A 25,305-nucleotide genomic window follows, 5' to 3' on the forward strand; every position below is an offset into this window, starting at 1 on the left:
ATGACCCAGAAGCTGTCTGCGGACAAATATTAATCTTTGCATACCTTCTTTTAAGCTTTAATAAAACCTACTGAAAAAGATGCGGGTGGCGCTGTGGTCTAAAACCGATCAGAAGTTAAATAGGCACTGCTGTGGCAGGAAGGTAAACAGCGTTTCCGTGCTCTCTGGTTTCCCTTTGCATCAGAAGTTGTTTAGTCTTGCTGGCCACATGACCCAGAAAGCTTTTTGTGGGCAAATGCTGGCTCCCTTGGCCTGAAAGCGAGATGAGCACCACAACCCCATAGTTGCCTTTGACTGGACTTAATTGTCCAGGGGTCCTTTACCTTTACCTTTTTATTACCTAGGTTTGTACCCCAGAGAGGTCACTTTGGCACTGCTAACACAGCAGTTTGACGTCACCCTCAGAGGCGCACTCCATTGCTTCTTGAAACACAAGGGTGCCAACAACGGATGTTATTACGTGTACAGTCATACCTCATGTTATGTTTGCTTCATGTTATGTTTTTTCAGGTTGCGACTCGGAAGTACTGGAAAGGGTTACTTCCGGGTTTCGCTGCTCGCGCATGTGCAGAAGCGCTGAATCGCGCTTCGCGCATGCGCACAAAGGCCAAATCACGCTGCGCACCTGTCCAGATATGGCACTTCAGGTTGCACGCTTTTCATGTTGTGAACGGACCTCTGGAACGGATCCCATTTGCAACCAGTGGTACCACTGTATAACATATGCATGTTATACAGATAGACACCTATTCCACAGCTTGAGGTACAAGGAGCAGAATCTCCCCCAATAGTAATCTAAGTGATTTTGCAGATCTGTATTGGGGCAGTTAGTCTTTCAGCTAAACTGCTTCCGAGTAGTTCAGCACTTCAACAACACCTTGAACACAGCACAGTAGTTATGGGAACCGGATTGTGCATTTCCACATATTTTATTTTAGCTAAGGAACAAGCACCATCTTCTGGAGAGTTTGGGGGTTGCAGTTTGGGTGTTGTCAGGCTGGCTTTGTGAGAAAAAATAATGCATGTGATTACAGGGTTTGATAATTTGTTATGTGGAAATTGAGCAATAAAAATATTTTTTAAAAAACAAAACGAGTAAGTTAAGCGAATCTGGATATGCAGAAGATATTCAATAAATTTAAAAAACTGCAGAAAGGGGGAAGGAAGTCAAGTTTTGAAATGTCAAAATGATTGCAGAATCAGTGAAATGAAAAGTATAAAAAATATTTGAAAAGTATAAAAAATAAATAAATTAGAAAGCATTTCAGACACACACACCCTCTCCCAGAACCCGGAGGGCCTTGAAAGTGGAAGAGCAAAGAGATCAAAGACAGAGGGCATGTAGATGATGTTGATGATGAATGAGGAAATGGGTGAGACTGAGGAGTTGAGAGTCACTTGGGACAACACCATTATCCAAGAGGCTGGGTTCCAAAGTCTCTATCTAAATACTGAACAAAAAGCGGGTGGTAATAAACTTTCCTTGTCTTTGTACATTCCTGGGCAACTGGCTGTGGGAGTTGCTTGCAAATGGAGAGATGTGCCTTTTGGTGGCCCATCTCCTTGAGCTCACTTCAACTCTGCTTCCACCTGCAGGTGCCTGGCCGGCTCCCGATGCTTGCTTCCGGGACGTCAACCGGGCGGGCGACATGTACGGCAACTGCGGCAAGGACCGCCACGGCAACTACGTCAAGTGTGCGTGGAGGTGGGTTCTGGTCTGGACGCACCACAATGTGCAGACTCTGGGCTTGTCTAGTTGACCAAAGCTGAACTCTGGCGACCTCCAGATCTTGTTGGTCTCCCTTAAAAGCACCCAACATGACCTGCAATCAGAGATGATGGGATTGTGGTCCGGCAACGTCAAGATTGGCCACCCCGGGTGTTGAGATGCTACCCTAAATCCCTGTGGAAAGGACAGTTCTCAGCATCCCACGCCTGTCCGTCTAATCCCAGAAGAAGCCAGATGTTGTTGAACAGCAACGTCTATAATCATCCCTGAGCATTGGCCATTTTGGATGGAGTTGATGGGAACTGGAGTCCAAGCTCATCTGGAAGGAGCTAACTTGGCTATCCATGATCTAATCTAAGCCAAAATAGCTGTACCCAACACTTCAGATGAAGTTGGATCCCTTCCAGTCGGGATTCAGGCCTCACCATGGGACTGAAACTGCCTTGGTTGCACTGGTCGATGATCTCTGGCAGGCTAGGGACAAATGTGATAGCTGTTTCCTAGTTCTGCTGGATCTCTCAGCGGCCTTTGATACCATCGACCATAACATCCTTCTGGACGGTCTAGAGGGGCTGGGAGCTGGGGGCACTGTCATACAGTGGTTCCGCTCCTTCCTCCTGAGCCATGTTCAGAAAGTGGTGGTGGGGGATGAGTATTCAGACCCCTGGGCTCTCACTTGTGGGGTGCCTCAGGGTTCTGTCCTCTCCCCCATTCTTTTCAACATCTACATGCAGCCGCTGGGAGAGATCATCAGGAGGTTTGGGCTGGGTGTTCATCAGTATGCGGATGATACCCAGCTCTACCTCTCTTTTAAATCAGAACCAGTGAAGGCAGTGAAGGTCCTGTGTGAGTGTCTGAAGGCATTTGGAGGATGGATGGTGGCTAACAGATTGAGGTTGAATCCTGACAAGACAGAAGTACTGTTTTGGGGGGACAGGAGGTGGGCGGGTGTGGAGGACTCCCTGGTTCTGAATGGGGTCACTGTGCCCCTGAAGGACCAGGTGCGCAGCCTGGGAGTCATTTTGGACTCACAGCTGTCCATGGAGGTGCAGGTCAATTCTGTGTCCAGGGCAGCTGTCTCCCAGCTCCATTTGGTACGCAGGATGAGACCCTCCCTGCCCGCAGACTGTCTGGCCAGAGTGATGCATGCTCTAGTTATTTCCCGCTTAGACTACTGCAATGCGCTCTCTGTGGGGCTACCTTTGAAGGTGACTCGGAAACTACAACTAATCCAGAATGCAGCAGCTAGACTGGTGACTGGGAGCGGCCGCCGAGACCACATAACACCGGTCTTGAAAGACCTGCATTGGCTCCCAGTACATTTCCGAGCACAATTCAAAGGGTTGGTGCTGACCTTTAAAGCACTAAACAGCCTCGGCCCAGTATACCCAAAGGAGTGTGTCCACCTACTTCGTTCTGCCCGGACACTGAGGCAGAGGGCCTTCTTGGTAGTGGCTCCCGCCCTGTGGAACGCCCTCCCATCAAATGTCAAAGAAATTAACAACTATCCGACTTTTAGAAGACATGTGAAAGCAGCCCAGTTTAGGGAAGCTTTTACTATCTGATGAATTGTTGTACAGTGGTACCTCGGGTTACATACACTTCAGGTTACAGACTCCACTAACCCAGAAATAGTACCTCAGGTTAAGAACTTTGCTTCAGGATGAGAACAGAAATCGTGTGGCGGCCGCAGGAGCTCCCATTGGCTAAAGTGGTGCTTCAGGTTAAGAACAGTTTCAGGTTAAGAACGGACCTCCAGAACGCATTAAGTTCTTAACCCGAGGTACCACTGTATTTTAATTTTTTGTTGGAAGCTGCCCAGAGTGGCTGGGGAAGCCCAGCCAGATTAGCTGGGTATAAATAATAAATTGTTATTATTATTATTATTATTATTATTATTATTATTATTGGCTAGCCTTCAGGTCCTCTCCCAGCTCCGATGTTCTCGTTCCTTCTAGAGATGCCAAGTGCGGGAAGATCCAGTGCCAGAGCTCGGCTGCCAAACCCAAAGGCACCAACACCGTTTCCATGGACACCACCATCCGCTTTAACGGGCAGGAGATCAAGTGTCGGGGGGCGCTGGTTTACGCCACCAAGGATGACGAGGGAGACATGTCCGACCCGGGGCTGGTGATGATGGGGACCAAGTGTGGAGATGGAATGGTGAGGGTTTCCTGGGAGAAACAGCAGAGACACCCAAACCCAGAGGGTGCGCTTTATAACGCAATATCAAAAGCCCGCTGCGTAAAGTCTGGTGTTTTGTTATGGTTTTTTAATGTGTTGGAAGCCGCCCAGAGTGGCCAGGGCAACCCAGTCAGATGGGTGGGGTCTAAATAATTAAATTAAATTAAATTAAATCAGGGTTACCAGATATCCCCGGTTCACGGGGACAGTCCCTGGATTTGCAAATCTGTCCCTGGACAAATTCCGTCCCCGGAATGTCCCCAGATTTGCAAATCTGTCCCCAGGAAACGTGGCAGTGGTGTTATGTACTGAAGTTCTCACCCTGGGCCAGCAGGGGGATACTGTAGATAGTTTTTACTCAGGTCCCCATATGCAAATAAGGAATTGAAAGTGACGTTCAGTGATGGATAGTTACAGAAAGTTGTTACTGTTGCATTCTAGTGGAGCTCTATATAAGCAGGCTGGCTGAACCCTTCAGTTCTGTTCTGGCCTGTGAATAAACAAGAGCTGTCTGAAGAATCACTGTGTTGTCTGATATGTCCACCCACAACCTAACAAGCCACAGCCTCAGCAGCCCGGAGCTAGCCTGGTAGTGCAGTTGGCTCTGGCTGGCTTCAGGAGCTGCCCTCTGCCTGCTGCCATGGCGCCCGCCATTTTTCCTTGCTGGAACTTCCGGCAAGGCAAAATGGCGGGTGCCACGGCAGCAAGCAGCCACTGCCAAAGGGGAACCGGGGACGTTTTGACTGATTGGGGGAGGCTTGGGAGTTGTGGGTGGGCAGCCGTTGTCCAGTTTTTTAAAAAAACTCAGAGCATTTATGTTTCACAGGGTGTGAAAGAAGGCCTTTGCACCTTTATACAATATGCAAGTGTGCTTGGGCCCAGGGTCTTTTGCCTCACCATCCCCACTACTGACTCCCTGTTGCTACTCAGCTTAAAAAATAAAAAATAAAACAGGCTCCCTGGATTCATTGAAAAAAATCTGGTAACCATAAATTAATGCCTGAGTTTTCTTCATAATACATTGGTCCTCCTATCCTTTTCTGATGGGGCAACTTAGGATGTGGATATGAATTTGGTAGTCACCTATAAGTGCACATTATTTTGCCCTCTTGTGTGTTTCTTGAACTGTGTTCTATTATATTTCCTTTCTGTGGTTTTTTTTTTTAAATTGGGGGTTATGAAAGTTATGAAAGCGTTTGTTTTCAGCTGATATATGTAATAAAGACTGATATAAAGAGGGGGGAAATTTAAATTGATCAGGAAGACCAAGACTTTAATAAGGAATAGGGAATTTTAAAAATATAATTTATCTTAAAAACCATGGTAAACAGTGAAAATTGTTAGTGGGATTGGAATAACACTTATAATGTAATGAAGAACTGCGGACATAATGGAGATACAAAAATTTGGATTCATATAAAAGGAAAGGATTAACAAACGGACCCACTACGGGGAGGGAGGAAGTCCAAGGGATTCTTTCGAATCTTGTTTTTACATATTATGTTATTATGTGAATGTAAATATTAATTTGGAAAATGAAATGAAATGGTGGTGTTGAACTATTGGGGCATTGCCAGCCTGTCTGACTCGGAGGCCGTTCTGATTGCAGGTTTGCAAGGACCAGCGCTGCCTCAACGCCTCTTTTTATGACCTGGACAAGTGCACCTCGAAATGCCACGGCCATGGGGTGAGTCACCAGCTGCCGTCTTAGCTTCTGTTCTGGGAAAGGGCTCTAGCTAAGGGGTGCTGAAGAAAAACAACAACAATGCACCAGTGGGAACTAGGCATCCCCTCCAAGGCATCATTTATTCATTTTTGGCTGGGTCAGGAAATCATTCTGCCTGAACATTAAGGCTCGCAATTGCACCTTGAGCAGAATTCGAATACTGTACCAGTTTATGGAAACCGCACGGGCGCAGAGGGGCGATTTCCCAGAGGAATCTTCTTGACTGCTGTGAGGACATGATGCTAGTCCAGTGATGGCCAAACTTGTCCCTCCAGCTGTTTTGAAACTACAACTCCCATCATCCCTGGCTAACAGGACCAGTGGTCAGGGATGATGGGAATTGTAGTCCCAAAATAGCTGGAAGGCCAAGTTTGACCCAGCATAGACTTGTCCTGCCTGATAGGCTCTCTTCATTTTAAGTTGAGCGCATATTGGTGTGCGTTTTTTTTTGGGGGGGTGTGCCTGAAAACAGTGCTTTAGCAAGCTTGAGCCTCACTCCGCAAATCTCTTCCAGGTCTGCAACAGCAACCGGAACTGCCACTGTGACGCAGGGTGGGCTCCTCCGTTCTGCGAGAAGGCGGGTCTGGGAGGAAGCGTTGACAGTGGCCCCGTGCAACACGATAGTGAGTCCTGGGATGCGCTCTGTGTGTGTGTCGTCCCCGTCCCCGCTATTGCAAATCCAAAGGGTGCAATGCTCTGGAAGCCGTAGAAATTGAGAGCCCCAGGAGTGGAGAACCACAGGCATCAGGAACTGCATGTGGCCCTCCAGTCCTCTTTACATGGCCCTCAGGCCACACAACCTTCTGGAGTGTGTTTTCCTGGCTGGGATGTGTCCTTGATATCTGTCAATGCCTCTCCGAAGATGAGAACGAGTGGATTCAAATGGCAAGGAAGGAGAATCCGACTAAACATCAGGGAAAACTTTCTGACAGTCTCTCTTCTTTGGCGATCCCTTGTGGCCGAGTAAGATTGTCTTCCATAAGCACGGTTTGAACAATGGGTCCATAAGTGACTGTGGAGGCCAATTCTGGACCCACACGTCCTTCCACAGTGGGGACATTGGTTCCCGGGCGGGAGTTGATCATGGTGAGGGTTTGCCAAGCGCGCCTTCCTCTTAGCACATCCTCCCTTGCGTCCTGAGTTCGAGTGTCTTCAAAGCCCATGACACCTTTGGTCAAGGCTGTTCTCCAAATGGAGCACTCGCAGGCCTGTGTTTCCCAGATACTGCTCCGGCGGGAAGATAAATGGCATTTCTGTGTGCTTCTCTGGTTCACCAGAAGCAGCTTAGTCCTGCTGGCCACATGACCTGGAAGCTGTACGCTGGTTCCCTCGGCCAATAAAGTGAGATGAGCGCCGCAACCCCAGAGTCGGGCACAACTGGACCTAACAGTCAGGGGTCCCTTTACCTTTACCTGGGATGTCAATCAGGTCAACCAAAGGCCTGGTTATAAAGGGATGTTTTTGCCTGGCGCCTAAAGGTGTGTAATGAAGGCGCCAGGCGAACTTCCTTGGGGAGAGCATTCCACAGACAGGGGGCCACTGCAGAGAAGGCCCATTTAGTTCTGATTAAACATCAGGAAAAACTTTGACAGTGCTGGAGGTTGTGGACTCTCCTTCCTTGAAGGTTTTTAAGCAGAGGTGCGATGGCCATCTGTCTCAGATGCTTTAGTTGAGATTCTTGCATGATGACTCTCAGGGTTCGTTCCAACTCTGCAGTTCTATGATTTGCTTGCCTGAATGGAGAATAGGGAGGGCTCTGTTCGTGAGAGTGAAAACCAGCCTACTTGGCAAAGCCCAAAGGTAAATGAGTTGCTCCACCTACTTTTGCTTCTGGCCCTTGGAAGGCTCCCCAGAAGACAATCTTGGACTCACAGCTGTCCATGGAGGCGCAGGTCAATTCTGTGTCCAGGGCAGCTGTTTACCAGCTCCATCTGGTACGCAGGATGAGACCCTCCCTGCCCGCAGACTGTCTCGCCAGAGTGGTGCATGCTCTGGTTATCTCCTGCGTGGACTACTGCAATGCGCTCTACGTGGGGCTACCTTTGAAGGTGACCCGGAAACTACAACTAATCCAGAATGCGGCAGCTAGACTGGTGACTGGGAGCGGCCGCCGAGACCACATAACACCAGTCTTGAAAGACCTACATTGGCTCCCAGTGCGTTTCCGAGCACAATTCAAAGTGTTGGTGTTGACCTTTAAAGCCCTAAACAGCCTCGGTCCAGTATATCTGAAGGAGCGTCTCCCCCCCCATCGTTCTGCCCGGACGCTGAGGTCCAGCTCCGAGGGCCTTCTGGCGGTTCCCTCACTGCGAGAGGCCAAGTTACAGGGAATCAGGCAGAAGGCCTTCTCGGTAGTGGCGCCTGCCCTGTGGAATGCCCTCCCATCAGATGACAAAGCGATAAACATCTACCTGACATTCAGAAGACATCTGAAGGCAGCCCTGTTCAGGGAAGTTTTTAATATGTGACATTTTAGTGTATCTTTCATCTTTGTTGGAAGCCGCCCAGAGTGGCTGGGGAAACCCAGCCAGATGGGCGGGGTACAAATAATAATAATAATAATAATAATAATAATAATTATTATTATTATTATTAATCTGGCCCTCTGGCTGCAAAAGTCCCTTCCTCTTCATGCCACACCACAATCATTGGGAAGAATCGCCCCGTGTTCCTGTTTTTTGGAACTCTTGCTTGACAAAGAAATAGTGAAATATTGACATATAGTACAACGATAGCTTGTGATGCCTGGTTATAGAGAGGGAAGGAATTAATTTTGGCCAGTGTAATGTGGCTATAAATTGTAATTTGCCTGTTAGAGTGATGGAGCACAGATTTTTTAAAAAATTATTTCTGCTGTGTTTTATGGCCTATTTATAAAAATGAACATCAGCCTCTTCAATATATCCCATGCTGTTGCAAAATGATGGGCTTCTGTATCTCCAACCCCCTTGTTTTCTGTAAGGGCAAAAAGCCCCAAGGTGGAGGTTTTCCTCCACGTGCCTCTCCTTTAAGCATGAACCTGAGAATCCAGGGTGTCCTTGTTTAATTTTATTAGGCTGTGCTGGTTCTGATGTTTTTTATGGGAAAAGGAAAACCCTTCTAACCACGAGTGGTTATTAAATGGTTATTTTGCATTCTTTCCAGTAATGAAACACCCCCCCAAATCCCCGGATCAATGTTTTGATTAAAAAAAAGCCAGATTATTAAAATTTGGTCCAAATGAGCTATATCAGTTTGTGAATCAGTTGACAAGTGAAACCAACAAATTTAATTTTGAGCTGGTGGGCGCCACTAGTTTTAGATGTTATGCTGCTAAACCAGCCTTTACCAACTGGGGGGCTCTCCAGATGTTTTGAGCTACAACTCCCATCAGCTCAGTCCAAAACACCTGGAGGGCACCTGGAGGGCAAAGGGTGAAATCATCTTCTTCTTCAAATTAGAATTAGTATTAGAATTTATATACTGCCCTATACCCAGGGATCTCAGGGCGGTTCACAGAATAAAATCAAGATATAAAACCATGAAATACTTAACAAAAATAAAAACAACCCAATAAGTGAAGTTCCTCTGACGATAGCAGAATAGAGCCTCCATAAATAGGAGCAGTGGTTTACTGAGTACCCAGTGATATACTGTGTGGGCAGCTGCAACAAGATTCCCGTGCGCCTGAGCCTGCAGTTGTTTTACATAAAGGTAAAGGGACCCCTGACCGTCAGATCCAGTCACGACCGACTCTGGGGTTGTGGCGTTCATCTCGCTTTATTGGCTGAGGGAGCCGGCGTACAGCTTCCGGGTCATGTGGCCAGCAGGACTAAGCCGCTTCTGGAGAACCAGAGCAGCGCATGGAAACACCGTTTACCTTCCCGCCAGAGTGGTAACTATTTATCTACTTGCACCTTGATGTGCTTTTGAACTGCTAGGTTGGCAGGAGCAGGGACCGAGCGACGGGAGCTCACCCCGTTGTGGGGATTCGAACCGCGGACCTTCTGATTGGCAAGCCCAAGAGGCTCAGTGGTTTAGACCACAGCGCCACATAGAATCCTATAATTGTAGCCTTGGAAGGGACCCGGGCATCATTAGCCCAGCCCCCTGCGACGCATGGCTTAGATTGACAACCTGTGTCATAAACCAAGCCCATCCCTCTACGCACCTTGGTTTCATGACCGTTTGCTATCCCTGTGCCTCTTCCTACAGATCACGAAGCCGTCCTGATCGTCCTGCTGCTCTTTTTCTTCCTGTTCCTGCCGGCTTTGTCCCTCGGACTCTATTGGTACTACCGGAGGGAAAGCTCATTGCTCAACAAGTGGTTCAAAGGCTTAAGAAAGAGCCACGAGACCTACAGGTGAGCAGAGACCCAGGAGGCTGCCTCCCCTCTTTCTCAGGATTTCCTAGGCCTTGCGCTAGATCAGAGTTTCCCAAACTTACATCTCCAGCTGTTTTTCTGGACTACAACTCCTATCGCCACTAGTTGGCAGGAGCAGTGGTCAGGGATGATGGGAACGGTAGCCCCAAAACAGTTTGGGAAACCCTGTTCTAGAGTGGACGTCCACTTTCGTCCTCTCGGTTGCCCCTCAGGTTGTTGTTTTTTTTGTTTATGGATGTGCCGAAACGGGTTACTTCCAGGTTTTGGCAGTCGCACATGTGCAGAAGCACTAAATCGCCCTTTGCGCATGCGCAGAAGTCCCGAATCACAACCCGCGCGTGTGCAGAAGCGGCGCTGCGGGTTGCGAACATGCCTCCTGCACGGACCACGTTTGCAACCCGAGCATCCACTGTACTCTGCTTTACCTTCAGAAGGTCTTGGGTTTGATTTCTGCATCTCCAGGCAGGGCTGGGCATGTCCCCTGCTTGAAAACACGGAGGGCTGCTGGGAGTCAGTGTATAGACCGGGGGTCGTCAACCCAGTGCCCACGAAAGCTTTCACTGGTGCCTCTGGGGAGGTCCTGCACAGCTCCCGGGTGCAAATTCCTCCAGTGCGAATCGGCCATAGGTGGGCACTCTAGAGCTCAGAGTTTGCATTTGTCCCAGTTTCAGGTGGGCCTTGTTAGAAGGTTCCCTTGTCCTTCTCCCACCTCTCTCTTTTTCTCCCTTCCTCCTCCGTACAGATCTGGAGGGAGCCCCCCCATTTGCCAGAAGTTAACTTCCATTCCCTTTGGTATTTCCCGGCAGGAATGGAGCTGTCAGTCGGAAGGCAAATCAGGGACACTCAAACTCAGCCTTCACTTTGCAAGACATTTCCTCCTCTTCTTCCTTCTCCAATAAAACTGCGGCCAGCAGTTCCAGCCAAGTGAGTATGCTCCTGAAATGTTTTATATATACAGTCATACCTCTGTTTACGTTTACTTCAGGTTGAGCATTTTCAGGTTGTGTCCTTCGGCGACCTGGAAGTACCGGAAAGGGTTACTTCTGGGTTTCGCCACTCGCGCATGTGCAGAAGCGCAAAATGACGTCACGCGCATGCGCAGAAGCGGTGAATCGCAACCCTCGTGTGCGCAGATGCGTTGCTGTGGGTTGCGTTCTTTTCATGTTGCGAACGGGCTTCCGGAATGGATCCCATTTGCAACCAGAGGTACCACTCTGTGTGTGTGTGTGTGTGTCTGTGTGTCTGTCTCTCTCTCTCTCTCTCTCTCTCTCTCTCTCTCTTTCTCTCTCTCTCTCTATATATATATACTTTTCAGATTAATACATTTCATCAAATTTACAATCACCTTAACATTTCAAAACTTGACTTCCTCCCCCCTCTTTCCTCGGTTCCTTAAATTTATTTTTAATATCTTCTGCATATCCAAATCAACTTGATTTGCTTGTTTATTCATCCACTTTAAATACATACTCTTGTGAGACTGAAGGTTATTACAATAATCCTGCCAATGTTCTTATCTGTTTACAATTTATCTGCATACAGTGGTGCCTCGCAAGACGAAATTAATTCGTTCCGCAAGTCTTTTCGTCTTGCGAGTTTTTCGTCTTGCGAAGCACGGTTTCCCATAGGAATGCATTAAAAATCAATTAATGCGTTCCTATGGAAACCGCCTTCAGACCAGGTCCGGGGACAGTCTGTCCCCCGACCTCTTCTGAAGGCTGGCGGGGGGCGAAAGTCTTTGCTTCCCCCCCCCGCCTGCCTTCCCGGGACAGCGGAGACTTTTCCGCTGTCCCGGGGCGATCTTAAAATGCTGGCGGGCGGCAGCGAAAGCTTCGCTGCCGTCCCCCAGCATTTTAAAAGCCCCCGGGACAGCGGAGACTTTTCCGCTGTCCTGGGGCGATCTTAAAATGCTGGCGGGTGGCAGCGAAGGCTTCGCTGCCGTCCCCCAGCATTTTAAAAGCCCCCGGGACAGCGGAGACTTTTCCGCTGTCCCGGGGCGATCTTAAAATGCTGGCGGGCGGCAGCGAAGGCTTCGCTGCCGTCCCCCAGCATTTTAAAAGCCCCCGGGACAGCGGAGACTTTTCCGCTGTCCCGGGGCGATCTTAAAATGCTGGCGGGCAGCAGCGAAGGCTTCGCTGCCGTCCCCCAGCATTTTAAAAGCCCCCGGGACAGCGGAGACCTTTCTCTGCTCTCCCGGGAACGTTTCTCTGCTCTCCAGCGGAAACGTTTCTCTGCTCTCCCGGGAAGGCAGGCAGGGGGGAGCAAAGACTTTTGCCCCCCGCCAGCCTTCAGAAGAGGTCCTGGACCTCTTCTGAAGGCGGGCAGGCGGCAAAAGTCTTTGCTCCCCCCCTGCCTTTCCGGGAGAGCGGGAAGGCAGCGCTGCGTTTTCCGCTCTACTGGGAAGGCAGGCACGGGAGAGCAAAGACCTTTGCCCCCCGCCAGCCTTCAGAAGAGGTCCTGGACCTCTTCTGAAGGCTGGCAGGGGGCAAAAGTCTTTGCTCCCCCCGCCTGCCTTCAAAAGCCATCCGGGCGCTTTTAAATCGCCCCGGACAGTCCCGGGGCGATTTAAAAGCCCCCGGTTAGGCAGGCAGGGGGGACAAAGACTTTTGCCCCCCGCCCGCCTTCGGAAGAGGTCCTGGACCTCTTCTGAAGGCTGGCGGGGGGCAAAAGTCTTTGCTCCCCCCCGCCTGCCTTCAAAAGCCGTCCGGGATAGCGGGAAGTGCTTCCCTGCTATTCCGGACCGCTTTTAAAATGCTGGCGGTGGGGAGCAAAGCCTTTTGCCCCCGCCGGCCTTCCTGGACCTATTCTGAAGTCCGGAGGGGGGGAAAAGGCTTTGCTCCCCACCACCAGCATTTAAAAGAGGTCCCCGAGATTTCCCTATGGGCTTTCGTCTTGCGATGCAAGCCCATAGGGAAAATCGTCTAGCGAAGCGTCGCAAAAACCGAAAAGCCCTTTCGTCTTGCGGGTTTTTCGTCTTGCGAGGCATTCGTCTTGCGGGGCACCACTGTATATTCAATAAACCATTTCCATTCTTTTATTTTGCTACCTTGATTTATTATTCTTCCGGTGAGTTTTGCCATTTCTGCATATTCCATCAGTTTTTGTATTCCATTCTTCCTTTACTGGGACTTCTTCTTCTTTCCATTTTGGGGCAAGTAACATTCTTGCCGCTGTAGTAGCGTACGTAAATAGAATTCTATACAGTTTAGGTAGTTCCGTCCCTATACAGTCATACCTCAGGTTACAGATGCTTGAGGTTGCGTGTTTTCAGGTTATGGATGCACCAAAACCCAGAAGTACCAGAACGGGTTACTTCTGGGTTTCGGCACTTGAGCATGCGCACTGGTATTAAATCGTGCTTTGAGCAGAAGTGCCAAATCGCAACCCGCGGCGCTGCGAGTTGCGGACGCTGCGGGTTCGAACGTGCCTCCCGCACGTATGCTCCTCAAATCTTGATGCAAGCAACCTTGAAACCGTGCCGCAAATTGGGGATTGGTTATCAGACTCTCGACTCAGGCAGTCTTCCTCCACAATGCCCAACCCTAATTTAGAAACCGCTAGAAATGTGCAGATTTTAAAATAAATTCTCGTAAGGGGAGGGGACAGGATCGTGTCCGCTCATTTGCACCTTCGCTCTGTGGAACTGCGGAAACTGCCTCCGCCTTAAACAAGGAGGAAAAGGAAATTCACCTTTGCCTCCTCTCTCTCACTTCTCTCTACAGGCAACAAGGGGTGTTTTCCCACCCAAACCAAATCCTCTCCAAGGCGCTTCCCACCCGGTCAACGTGGTCCGCCCTCTCCGCCCAGCCCCTGCCCCGGTTGCTGCTCTCCCGAAAGACCTCAAGCCTTCCAGGCCGCCTCCGCTGCCTTTCAACAAATCCCCCGCCACGGCCGCTGGTGCGAAATTCGGCACGCAAAACAAACTCCCTCCGCCGAAGAAGCCTCTTCCCACCAGCCCCGTCAGGACCACGTTGGTGAGTCCAGAAAGGGGAGTCCACCCTTTCAAGATCCAGCTGTATTTGAACTACAGTTTCCTTCGTCCCTGACCACTGGTCCTGCTAGCTAGGGTGGGAATGTTGTGGATACTAGGAGAGAACATATTGATTAAATATTATCCTTCCTCACTCACGCTAGTGAATCAGTAGCAGAGTACATTCACCTGTATAAAGCAGGAAGCGAGTTGGTAAATTCGTTTAAATCTCTTTACTTAAGCAATCAAGCCTGGCTTGTCCAGATTGGATTTGTTCCTGGTAAATCCCCTTTGTCCCCTCTTAAAAAGAATAAAGACACAACAGTCTTTTCTTAAAAATACAGGCATACCTCGGGTTACAGACGCTTCAGGTTGCGTGTTTTTGGGTTGCGTACCACGATGAACCTGGAAGTACCAGAACGGGTTACTTCCAGGTTTCGGTGCTTGCGAATGCGCAAAACACTAAATTGTGCTTTGCGCATGTGCAGAAGCGCTGAATCGCGACCCGCACGTGCGCAGATGTGGTGGTGCGGGTTGTGAATGCTGCGGGTTGCGAACGTGCCTCCCGATCAGATCATTTTCGCAACCTGAGCGTCCGCTGTAATAAGATGTTTACTTACATTCAGTTCACAGTAGGTTCCCTGAAGGCAGGCTTTAGCTTGTAGCTACAGAAGAGAAAAGCTCTGGTTTTCCCAGTAGTGATGTATGGAAGTGAAAGCTGGACCATAAAGAAGGCTGATCGCCGAAGAATTGATGCTTTGAAATTATGGTGCTGGAGGAGACTCTTGAGAGTCCCATGGACTGCAAGAAGATCAAACCTCTCCATTCTGAAGGAAATCAGCCCTGAGTGCTCACTGGAAGGACAGATCCTGAAGCTGAGGCTCCAAGACTTTGGCCACCTCATGAGAAGACTCGACTCCCTGGAAAAGACCCTGATGTTGGGAAAGATGGAGGGCACAAGGAGAAGGGGACGACAGAGGACGAGATGGTGGGACAGTGTTCTCAAAGCTATGAACATGAATTTGTACTGCGGGAGGCAGTGGAAGACAGGAGTGCCTGGCGTGCTCTGGTCCATGGGGTCACGAATGGTCGGACATGACTAAACGACTAAACAACAAACAACAACAACAGAAGAGAATTTGAGTTCATCCCATATAGGGATGAGCCCATGTGCTGCTGGCTGAGAGCCAGCAGACAGCAAAATACATCAAGAAAGAAATGGTGAAAAAGAAGAGCAACAAGAGGAAGATGGCTGCATGACCGGCCCTTTTATGGGGTCTCCCGGGGTCATGCCCGTCCTCCTGTCACATGCAGGGGGAAGATGCTCCAGACAGGTAGTCCTCCTGGCTGGAATAACATCCCCCTGTGTGTCCACTCTGGGCAAACAGGAAGTGTCGTTCTTGACTGCTACAGTGATGTTACATCCCAAACTAGGGATGATGGGCATTGTAACAGCTGGGGACCCAATTTTGGGAAACCGTGACCTAAAGGAAAAGTGGTTTCTTCTGACCAGGAGCTGGGGCAGTTTCCTGCTCAGACTGAGGAGCAACCTTTCAGTTCAGTGCTTTTATAGGACCTGGTGGGCAGGGATTGGTCCTCAAAGTCAGCTGATGGGATGTTTGGTTCACTGCTTGGATTACTTTTCATGTTAAATAAGTTGGAGTTCTTGTTATTAAATATACCAAGAAAAAAGCACACCAAGAACTCAGGCCAATGTAAGTTTCAATAGTTTCAAATGTTATATAATACTGTTTTATAAATTATAATTTATGATAATTTAGAATTTAAATGTATTTTCATGTAATATTTGATACTTCCAGATGATGAAGGTGAATACATCAAAACAGGGCCCTGTCCTGGTTTCTAATCCATAATTGACTTCTGACTTCTGCTCAATGATTGAAACTAAGACTTCCATGACGAATCTGGACTAACATGAACTTATCTCTACTCATAAACTCTTATCGCTAATTCTGTAATGAATTATTGTGTTATACGTATTTTTATGAGTTTGAGTTTGTGATCTCTGTTGGAGTCTGTAATCTCTATTTGAGTTTGTAATCCTTGTCAGAATACATACTTTTGAATGGATTAGATTTTGTTACTATTGATTTGTGAGTAGGGACCACTCCCACTATTGAAACTTACATTGGCCTGAGTTATTGGTGTGTTTTTTTCTTGGATTACTTTTCACGACATGATGGAAGTTTATAAAATTTGCACCGCCCGGAGAAGGCGGATAGAGATTCTCCGTATTGCACTACACGAGACAGGTAATGAAGCCGACAGTTGGAAGACTCAGGACAGATAAAACGCACAGCGTCATAGTAATAGAAGGGCTGCATAGGAAGGGACCACGAGGCTCATCTAGTCCAACCCCTTGAAATGCAGAAATCTTTTTGTCCAACGTGGGATTTGAACCGACGAACCTGAGGTTCTCTACCGACTAAGCTATTCCAGCAGTGCAAGGTCACAGCAGGAGGCAGTGATGGTCACCAACTTGGATGGCTTTAAAAGAGGGTTAGATATATTCATGGATGAGGAGAGGGCTACTAATAGCTATTGGCCAGGCTGGCTATTCCTTGACTTCCTAATCAGAAGCAACAACGCTTTTGAATACTCGTTGCTGGGAACCACAGGAAGGCAGAATTGCTCTTGTGGTCGAACCCTGCTTGCTGGTTTCCCAAAGGCCTCTGGTTGGCCACTGTGAGAACAGGATTCTGAACTAGGCGGGGCATTGGCCTGATCCTGTCCTCTTCATTTGGCAGTCTCTGACCATGTTTCCTTCCCTGCTAGGTCGATCCAAAGCAGAGGCCGCCACGCCGGCCGCTCCCAGGGAACCCTCTCCTGGCTAAAGAACTGCCGCCAGCTCAGGGTCAGGCCTTGCTGGTCATGGTGCCTCCAGCCAATGCCAAGCCCGCAGGTCTCAATGCCACGAGCCCCCTCTCCAGACCGCTGAAGTAAGTTTGTTTATCTATTAATTTGCTCAACACATTTATCTACCACTTGATCATTAGCACCTCTAAGTTACCAAGGAAGCCAGACAGCAAGGATTGGAGTTACCACAGAAGTGGGGTGGTGGGAGCAAGGAGGGGGCTGCTGTTGGAAGAATATAAGGTAAAGGTAAAGGGACACCTGACCATTAGGTCCAGTCGTGGCCGACCCTGGGGTTGTGGCGCTCATCTCGCTTTACTGGCCGAGGGGGCCGGCGTACAGCTTCCGGGTCTGGTGAACCAGAGCAGCACACGGAAACAGCGTTTACCTTCCCGTCGGAGTGGTACCTATTTATCTACTTGCACTTTTTGTGCTTTCGAACTGCTAGGTTGGCAGGAGCTGGGACCAAGCAACGGGAACTCACCCCGTCACGTGGATTTGAACTGCCGACCTTCTGATCGGCAAGTCCTAGGCTCTGTGGTTTAACCCACAGCGCCACCCGCGTCCCGTTGGAAGAATATAGATGGGCAGAGACTGCAGTATCAAGCAATCATCTGGGGGTTCTGGCCAACTGTTTCCCCTGGAACCATGTCTAGGCTTAAGAGTTCTTGAATCATTTTTAGGAATTCTGAAAGAAAGCGTCTTGTGGGCTTTTCGCCTTGGCAGTTTGTGTTTATGTGGTCTGTTGGAGACTCTGCTGGGGTTAAGCTCTGCACAGAAAACAGCTGTTTAGCAGAGTTGCCTTTACTAGGCAAATACCAACATAGACCACTTTCCATGCACACACTATTTGCAGGTGTTACAAGTCATCTCCTCTCTCTGAGCCCAGAGAGGGTCTTTTGCTTCCAAGTCCTTGGTTCACTTGCTTGCAAAGTCCTATAACTGAGAGAGTGTTCTTGAGTTATGAAGTCTGGCAATTTTCCAACTCGAGACCAGGAAAGTTGGTGTAGTGCCTACCCCTGATATGGGTATAGGAGCAACAGAATATGTTTCCAAACCATTAATGAAGACTCTTTGTTTTTTTCCCTCCACACAGGCCGGTGCCACCTCAGAGGTGAGTAGGACCTTGCCCCTGCTGCTGTTGGGGGGAAACCCCATTTCCTGCTCTCCTGATGTTTCTTCTGCTGCTTTTATTGTGCATTACGGAACTCCTTTCTGTATGAGGGTCGAATTCCCTCATGTGAAGCCTTCCAGGGGTCGCTTGCCCTGTGGTGGGTGAGGACCCAGGGAAAAGCGGATGAGGCCTTCAGCGCCATTGGACTACAACCCTGATAATTTATTCTATTCATTTATTTATTAAGTTTCAATACCACCCTTCCTTTGAGGACCCTAAGGCAGTTTACAGGATAAAAACACAAAAAGACACCATAATAATATTATAATAATAATAATACCTTTATTAACATAATAACAGACAAAACAATACTTCCCCAACAGTTTAAAAACCTCTAGCTCAGGGGTCAGCAAACTTTTTGAGCAGGGGGCTGGTCCACTGTCCCTTAGACCTTGTGGGGGGGCCGGACTATATTTTTTTTTTGGGGGGGGTGAACGAATTCCTATGCCCCACAAATAACCCAGAGATGCATTTTAAAGAAAAGGACACATTCTACTCATGTAAAAACATGCTGATTCCTGGACCATCCACAGGCCGGATCCAGCCCCCGTGCCTTAGTTTGCCTACCCATGCTCTAGCTTATTCAGTTAGCCAAAGGCCTGGGAAAAGAAGATTGTTTTCACCTTACGTCTTAATATATATATTAAAGACGCCAGGGAAGCCTCCCACATACAGCGACTGCAGAAAAGCCTTTGTTCTTGTGTTGCCACCCTCTGGACCTCTCATGGAGGAGGCACACAAAAAAGGGCCTCAAATTATTATTATTATTATTATTATTATTATTATTATTATTATTATTAGTATTATTATTATTATTATTATTATTATTATTATTATTAATACCCCGCCATCCCCAGCCAAGACCGGGCTCAGGATGGCTAACACCTGGTATAAAAACAAATTGATCGAAATACAACTTAAATACAAGATTAAAATACAACGTTAAAACATTAAAATACAGCCTCATTTCAATGAGGATTGCAGGGTCCGGGACAGTTCATATGGGGAGAGGCTGTCCTTTAGGCATTGTGCTCCTGAGCCATTTAAGGATTTATAGGTCAAAACCAGCACTTGGAGCCCAGAAATTAACTGGCAGCCACTTAAGTCATGTGTGGTATACTCAGTGGCGTAGAGTGGGTTGTCAGCACCCGGGGCAAGGCAAGTAATTTGCGCCCCCTAACCCGGGGCAAGGCAAGTAATTTGCGCCCCCTAACCCCTAAGCTGCCGCCGCTGCCAGCTTCTTCTTGCTGCTGCCTGGTCTGGTCTGGTGTGGTTCTCTCCCGCGCTCAGCGCTGCGCTGGGTGGCCGCTGCACTGTCCCTCCCCCAGATAGTCCCTCGCTCTCTCTCCGCACCGCACGCCTGGCACCCACCCCCTCCACAGTGGGCAGTGACCTGGCGGCTGGGATCGAATTCGCACAGCCAGCACTGCAGTGAGAGAGAGTGAGTGAGCCAGGTAGGGGCAGAGAGCTGCGAGTGCCAGCGCGCCCCCCCAGATGTTGCGCCCGGTGCGGCCGGCCCCCCTGCACCCCCCCACGCTACGCCACTGGGTATACTCAAACCCTGGTGAGGAACCTGGCTGCTGAATTCTGCAGCCCCATTGCAGTAATCTAACCTAGAGGTTACCAGGGCATAGATGACAGAAGTTAGGCTAACCGTGTCCAGATAAGGGTGCAGCTGGGTCACTCCGGGCCACCGAGGCCCAGAGGAAGGCACTCCAGGCCACCGAGGCCACCTGAGCCTCGAGCGACAGCAGTGGACCCAGAAGTACCCTCTGTGGTGTGCAGTGAAATTTTTCGTAGGGGAATAGCTAGGACCAGAGGCATCACCTTCCGAGGGGGTTGATGACATGCACATGAGAGTCCTAAGCGGGGCAGAAACTTCTTGGGCTTTATAATAATAATAATAATAATAAATAAAAATAAAAATAAAAATACCCCCGCCCATCCGGCTGAGTCTCCCCAGCCACTCTGGGCGACTCCCAGTCGCGTGTTAAAAACAACACAGCATTAAATATTAAAAACTTCCATAGACAGGGCTGCCTTCAGATGTTTTTTAAAAATAGGATAGCTTCTTATTTCCTTGGCATCTGCTGGGAGGGCGTTCCACAGGGCGGGCGCCACCACCAAGAAGGCCCTCTGCCTGGTTCCCTGTAACCTCATTTCTCGCAGCGAGGGAACCGCCAGAAGGCTCTCGGAGCTGGACCTCAGTGTCCGGTCTGAATGATGGGGGTGGAGATGCTCCTTCAGGTATACAGGACCGAGGCCATTTGGTAGTAAGTGAATAACAATGTAGGACAGTGATCCCGGATAATCTGATTGTTTTGTTGGAATCTTCTTCAGCACAACCCATAGATTAGAAAAATGCACAAGGAGCAATGGTCATAAGGATATGTAATATGTAATATGTTATTCACTTACTACTTCGGCACCATGAACGCCTAAAATGTTTTACCGCTTAGCCCACAGGATAGCATCTATTACCAGTGGCGTAGTGTGGGTTGTCAGCACCCGGGGCAAGGCAAGTAATTTGCGCCCCCTAACTCGTGGATTTGCGCCCCCTAACTCGTGGATTTGCGCCCCCTAACCCGTGGATTTGTGCCCCTTAACCCGTGGATTTGCGCCCCCTAACCCTAACTCCCAGATGTTGCGCCTGGTGCGGCTGGCCCCCCCTGCACCCCCCATGCTACGCCACTGTCTATTACTTTGTTTCAACTATAGACTTATTATACTTCTACGGACTTTCAAAGATTGACAGATGTGTGTTCATTTGATTTCAAATATATTAGAGAATTGACAAGTGTACACATTTTGTTTCTGTTGCACTAAATCGTGTATATTATGCCATAAGAATTGCAGCGCTATCTAGTGAACTGGTCTTTGTGTTGCTTGTGTTGTTTGTTGTGTTACGTTTGCAACACAGGGGTTTGTTGTTCTCTATTAGCCTAGGTGCTGGGCTGCTTTCCCTCCCCCTGTAACCTATCAGCTAACATGGCTTACTTGGGACTCTGCAGTTCATCTTGGTTCTCCTGATGTCCTCCTGACTTGTGCTGACCATCTTCTTCTGCTTCTTTAGACCCGTTCCAGGCCTGAAAGTCCAGACAGCATCTTTCCCTTTTAAGAAATGACAACTGTGGAAACGAGAGTCCCAGCTGACCTCATCAGGCTCCTCCTTCCTCATTTGCACTACTCCGGCCAACGCGGGGAATTTTTGCTACCAAAGACTGTTTGTTTTTGTGTTTTTTTTAAAGAGAGAAAATAGGAACTGTTTTCATCGATAACGAAGAAGGGAGGGGGTGGAGTCTGGGCCCAGGGGAAAAAATGGTACTTTTGTGTGATGGCTGGCTTTGGGGATTTGGGACAAAATAAGTGACTGGGGGAGAAGTTTCATTTTGACGTGCTCGCAGACCGCTGCCCATCAAGGACTTAACGTCTGCCTACCTCCAGAAGCAGGTTTTTGCACTGAGCCTAGTTCTGATCCACACCAACTGCCCGCAAGCTGTGGACTGCTGTTAGCTACCTCTGTGTTTTGCACAACCTCACGGGATGCACAACCTGTCTCTCTCTCACCGCTGGGATCTGAGTGCTGGACATCGTCCCCCTTATAGCTGGCGTTACAAAACTTTGTTGGGACTGTTTTCTAAAAAAATGTATGGTGCCCTTGGGGCAAAGCAGCTGGGGCTGATGGGAGTTGTAGTCCGAAACATCTGGGTGGGGGCACCAGGTTGGGAAAGGCTGGTGAAATGATCTCGCATTAAAAATAATAATAATCCAGCTTCATGAGCTGGGTTTGAGTTTCAGCTGGCGCACGGTGCCAACACCTGCCATTTTGTTCCACAGCTGCCTGCCAGGGTGTCCGGTTTCCAAGCAGAAAGTCCCAAATTCAGTCCTGGACATCTCTGGCTTTTAAAAGGGAACAGGGCAAAATGTGACTCTCCTCTACCTGAGCCCCAGGAGAATTGTCAGATCTGGTAATACTGAGCAAGGCAGATTTATAATCTGAGCAATTCTCAATGTTCCAGGCAGTGGTGAGACTTGTGACGCTTATGGCAACGGTGAGTTGTGTGCCTCCCGTCGCAGAAGAGACAACCCATGCAATCTCACAACCCACTAAGTGCAAATGCTAAGACCCAGAGCAGACCACGTGTTTGCCGCATGCTTGCCCATCCTGAAATAGTTGCTAAAGGGCTGACAAGCGTCACCTGAGGGAGTGGCGTTTAAGGATGCTCTTGGCTTGCATCCCAGCTCCAAGCTCAGGAGAAGGGCAGGCTGTCTTCCATCTGGCTGTCCTGCACCTCCAAAGCCTGCTCACGCTGTCAAGGGTGACCCCCAGTTTGGAGGGAGTTGCGTGCGCACCATGCTCAGAGAGATGGCCCTCTGCCCTCTTGCCTTCTCAGGAAGTGTTGGGGGGTTCATCATGCTCCCCAGAGCAAGGAGAGGTTCATTTTCCCCACCTCTGGTCGTTTCTCACCTTGGTTTCCTGAGCTGGAGACAACCTCTGTTTAGGTGCCTTTCAGTTAACAAGACAGAAAAAAAGGAAAAGATGGAAAAGAAAAGAGAAGCGCAAGATGGGTGATATGTTTTTTTGGTGCTCAAGTAGTTGATCCCAGGTCATCTTCATCCATGAAGCATCCTTTGTCTCTCTGGGGTCTCCTCCGTCCCTGGAAGAGATGAACTGATCCCTGAGTCTCAGGGCTTCACTGAGCCTGTCTCCAGCCCTAGGACTCCTCTCGTAACAAAAATAGGAAAGACGACTCACTGAGACCGTGACGAGTGCCTTTCCCCTTCCAGTCAACAACCAACGTCCGACATCCTAGGGTCGGGGCCTGAGAATGTGACTTTTGGACAAATATGAAACCCATCTCTGTGTTCAGAAGCATCAATAAGTTCTTGGTGGGAGACCTGCAGTCTCCAGGGACTGACATTTTTTTCCTGTGAAACCGTAGTGGGCGGGTGGTTTTCCTTTTCTTTATGGGAATGACTCCACGGCATTGCGAAGAGGTTATTCCCCCTTGGAGTTTGCGTCTGGACCACTCATTTGATCGAAGCTTGACATTGCCCTCTTCTTTGCTAAGCCAAGGCCTGCATTTCTGCTTTCAGTACACGAGGGGGGAACTCGGAAAACTTAACCCTCTAAGAGCTTCGAGTTTTTTTAATTAAATAAAATGAAAGTTTCTGGAACTCAGGATGCCGTAAGGAGGAGATTGCAATTCAAGGCCGATTCCACTCATTACTCGTGTATTTTCTTTTGCTGTTGTTTAGTCATTTAGTCGTGTCCGACTCTTCATGACCCCATGGACCAGAGCACACCAGGCACTCCTGTCTTCCACTGCCTCCCGCAGTTTGGTCAAACTCATGCTGGTAGCTTCGAGAACACTGTCCCACCATCTCATCCTCGGTCGTCCCCTTCTCCTTGTGCCCTCCATCTTTCCCAACATCAGGGTCTTTTCCAGGGAGTCTTCTCTTCTCATGAGGTGGCCAAAGTCTTGGAGCCTCAGCTTCAGGATTTGTCCTTCCAGTGAGCACTCAGGGCTGATTTCCTTCCGAATGGAGAGGTTTGATCTTCTTGCAGTCCATGGGACTCTCAAGAGTCTCCTCCACACCAGAATTCAAAAGCATCAATTCTTCGGCGATCAGCCTTCTTTATGGTCCAGCTCTCACTTCCATACATCACTACTGGGAAAACCAGAGCTTTAACTATACGGACCTTTGTTGGCAAGGTGATGTCTCTGCTTTTTAAGATGCTGTTTAGGTTTGTCATTGCTTTTCTCCCAAGAAGCATCAGTAATCAAGGTCTGCATGTGTACTGGTGAAACTCTGCAGTCAGCACATCCCAGTCCAAAGGCTGCACCACAGCATCTTCTGCAGTATTTTTAGGGAAACCCAAGGCAAGCATCTCAGATTGTGCAGTGAACTTGCTTCAAGTGCAGAAGACAATGAATGGGGTTAGGGAGCATAGCTGTCAACCTTTCCCTTTTCTTGCGAGGAATCCTGTTCGGAATAAGGGAATTTCCCTTTAAAAAAAGGGAAACGTTGACAGCTATGTCAGGGAGGGTGTTGCAAATGGTTGCGAGGGTGAGATTTCAGTGCCTTGCACAGTTCCTGATTTCTCTCCCTGACCTTACAGTCCTTCCCTTGTCCCTCCCACTGCCTTGCATATTGCTGGAAATCTCCAAAGGCTTTCTTCTTCTTTAAGAATGGCCTTGAAGGTGTGCATCGTCAGCATCAATGCTCCTTCCCCGGGTGTGGGTTTCCCTTGTGTTCCTGTTGCGGTGCCTTGGCCACAAGAGGTTCTCCTCCATGGGCATAGAGGGGGCTGCAGGAGGCCCTGCCAATTTTGCACCCAGTTGGTGCACATTGGGAGCGGGGGGGCAGAGAGCAAGGAAAACAACAGCTCTTGGAGGATAAGATAAGCTGGACGCAAATGCCACCAAAACTCCTTTTGACGTTCAGTGAGCTAGCCAAAGAATGAAGACATTGGGACAGTTCTGAGACTTGAAAGATTGGAATGCTCACAAGCACTAATGTTGGAGAAGGTTGGGTGAGATTCTACCCCTGGATTCGAGGTATCAGAGCAAATGACAGGCAGAGCGACTGTTGGTTAGCATGAACACAGGAAGGTAGGTGGGGACTGGCTGAGAGCAGACTGAGCTTGGTGGGGCAGGGCCCCATTCACCCCCAACGGACCACCAGCCTTCTGTTGCAACTTCTGGTGGTCTCTAGCCACAGTTGGTGTTTCAGATGAGCAAGCAGGATCTTGCCTTTGCCGTGTGGTTCAAAGATGACGAGTGGTCCTTCTCCTCTGTGTGTACGGAGCTCCTGTAGGTCCGAAGCCGCAGTGTTTCTGCTATGCACCTTTCTGCAAAATGTTTGTGCCTTCGACATGAGGACTTTAGAACCCCCATTTCCCTTCTGAAGGGTAACAAGGAAATAAAGGGCTTTTTCTTATTTAAATCTAGATGGGTGCGTGTGTGCCTCTTTTTTTATTTCAAGTTTTAAAATCACAGTTATTACACCACCATCAAATGTTAAGTGCCATAAGTCATAACCACAGGTTCCAATACATTAAATCCTAACGCTATATATTAGAAAGATTAATTTAAAGCAAAAGGCATTTTCTGGTGCTTCGTTTTTTGGGATATGGAGCAATAAGCCAAGCTTTCCGTAATCTTCTGCGGAGATATTTAGGATGGCTTGGAGGTCATCATCTACAACAGGGGTGAGCAAACTACGGTCCGTGGGCCAGATCGGGTCCAATTGCCCTCAGGATCCGGCCCACGGACTGTCC

At 48.9% G+C, this 25,305-nt stretch overlaps 1 protein-coding gene across 2 annotated transcripts in view; it reads left to right on the forward strand.

The window, feature by feature from the left end:
- Window positions 1-24,975, forward strand: part of ADAM33 (ADAM metallopeptidase domain 33) — a 94,134-nt gene extending 69,159 nt beyond the window's left edge. For both annotated transcript variants that reach the window (XM_081924875.1, XM_081924874.1), the window contains exons 15-24: window positions 1,597-1,705; window positions 3,688-3,892; window positions 5,523-5,600; window positions 6,154-6,262; window positions 9,834-9,981; window positions 10,809-10,926; window positions 13,725-13,976; window positions 16,769-16,932; window positions 17,943-17,960; window positions 21,094-24,975. In XM_081924875.1, the coding sequence (XP_081781001.1) occupies window positions 1,597-1,705; window positions 3,688-3,892; window positions 5,523-5,600; window positions 6,154-6,262; window positions 9,834-9,981; window positions 10,809-10,926; window positions 13,725-13,976; window positions 16,769-16,932; window positions 17,943-17,960; window positions 21,094-21,145 (1,253 nt within the window). In that variant the 3' untranslated portion in view covers window positions 21,146-24,975. The remainder of the gene's footprint in view (window positions 1-1,596; window positions 1,706-3,687; window positions 3,893-5,522; window positions 5,601-6,153; window positions 6,263-9,833; window positions 9,982-10,808; window positions 10,927-13,724; window positions 13,977-16,768; window positions 16,933-17,942; window positions 17,961-21,093) is intronic.
- The last annotated feature ends 330 nt before the right edge of the window (window positions 24,976-25,305 follow it).

The sequence above is a fragment of the Podarcis melisellensis genome (assembly GCF_964234715.1).
Source record: "Podarcis melisellensis genome assembly, chromosome: 9".
In the NCBI taxonomy this organism is placed as follows: Eukaryota; Metazoa; Chordata; class Lepidosauria; order Squamata; family Lacertidae; genus Podarcis; species Podarcis melisellensis.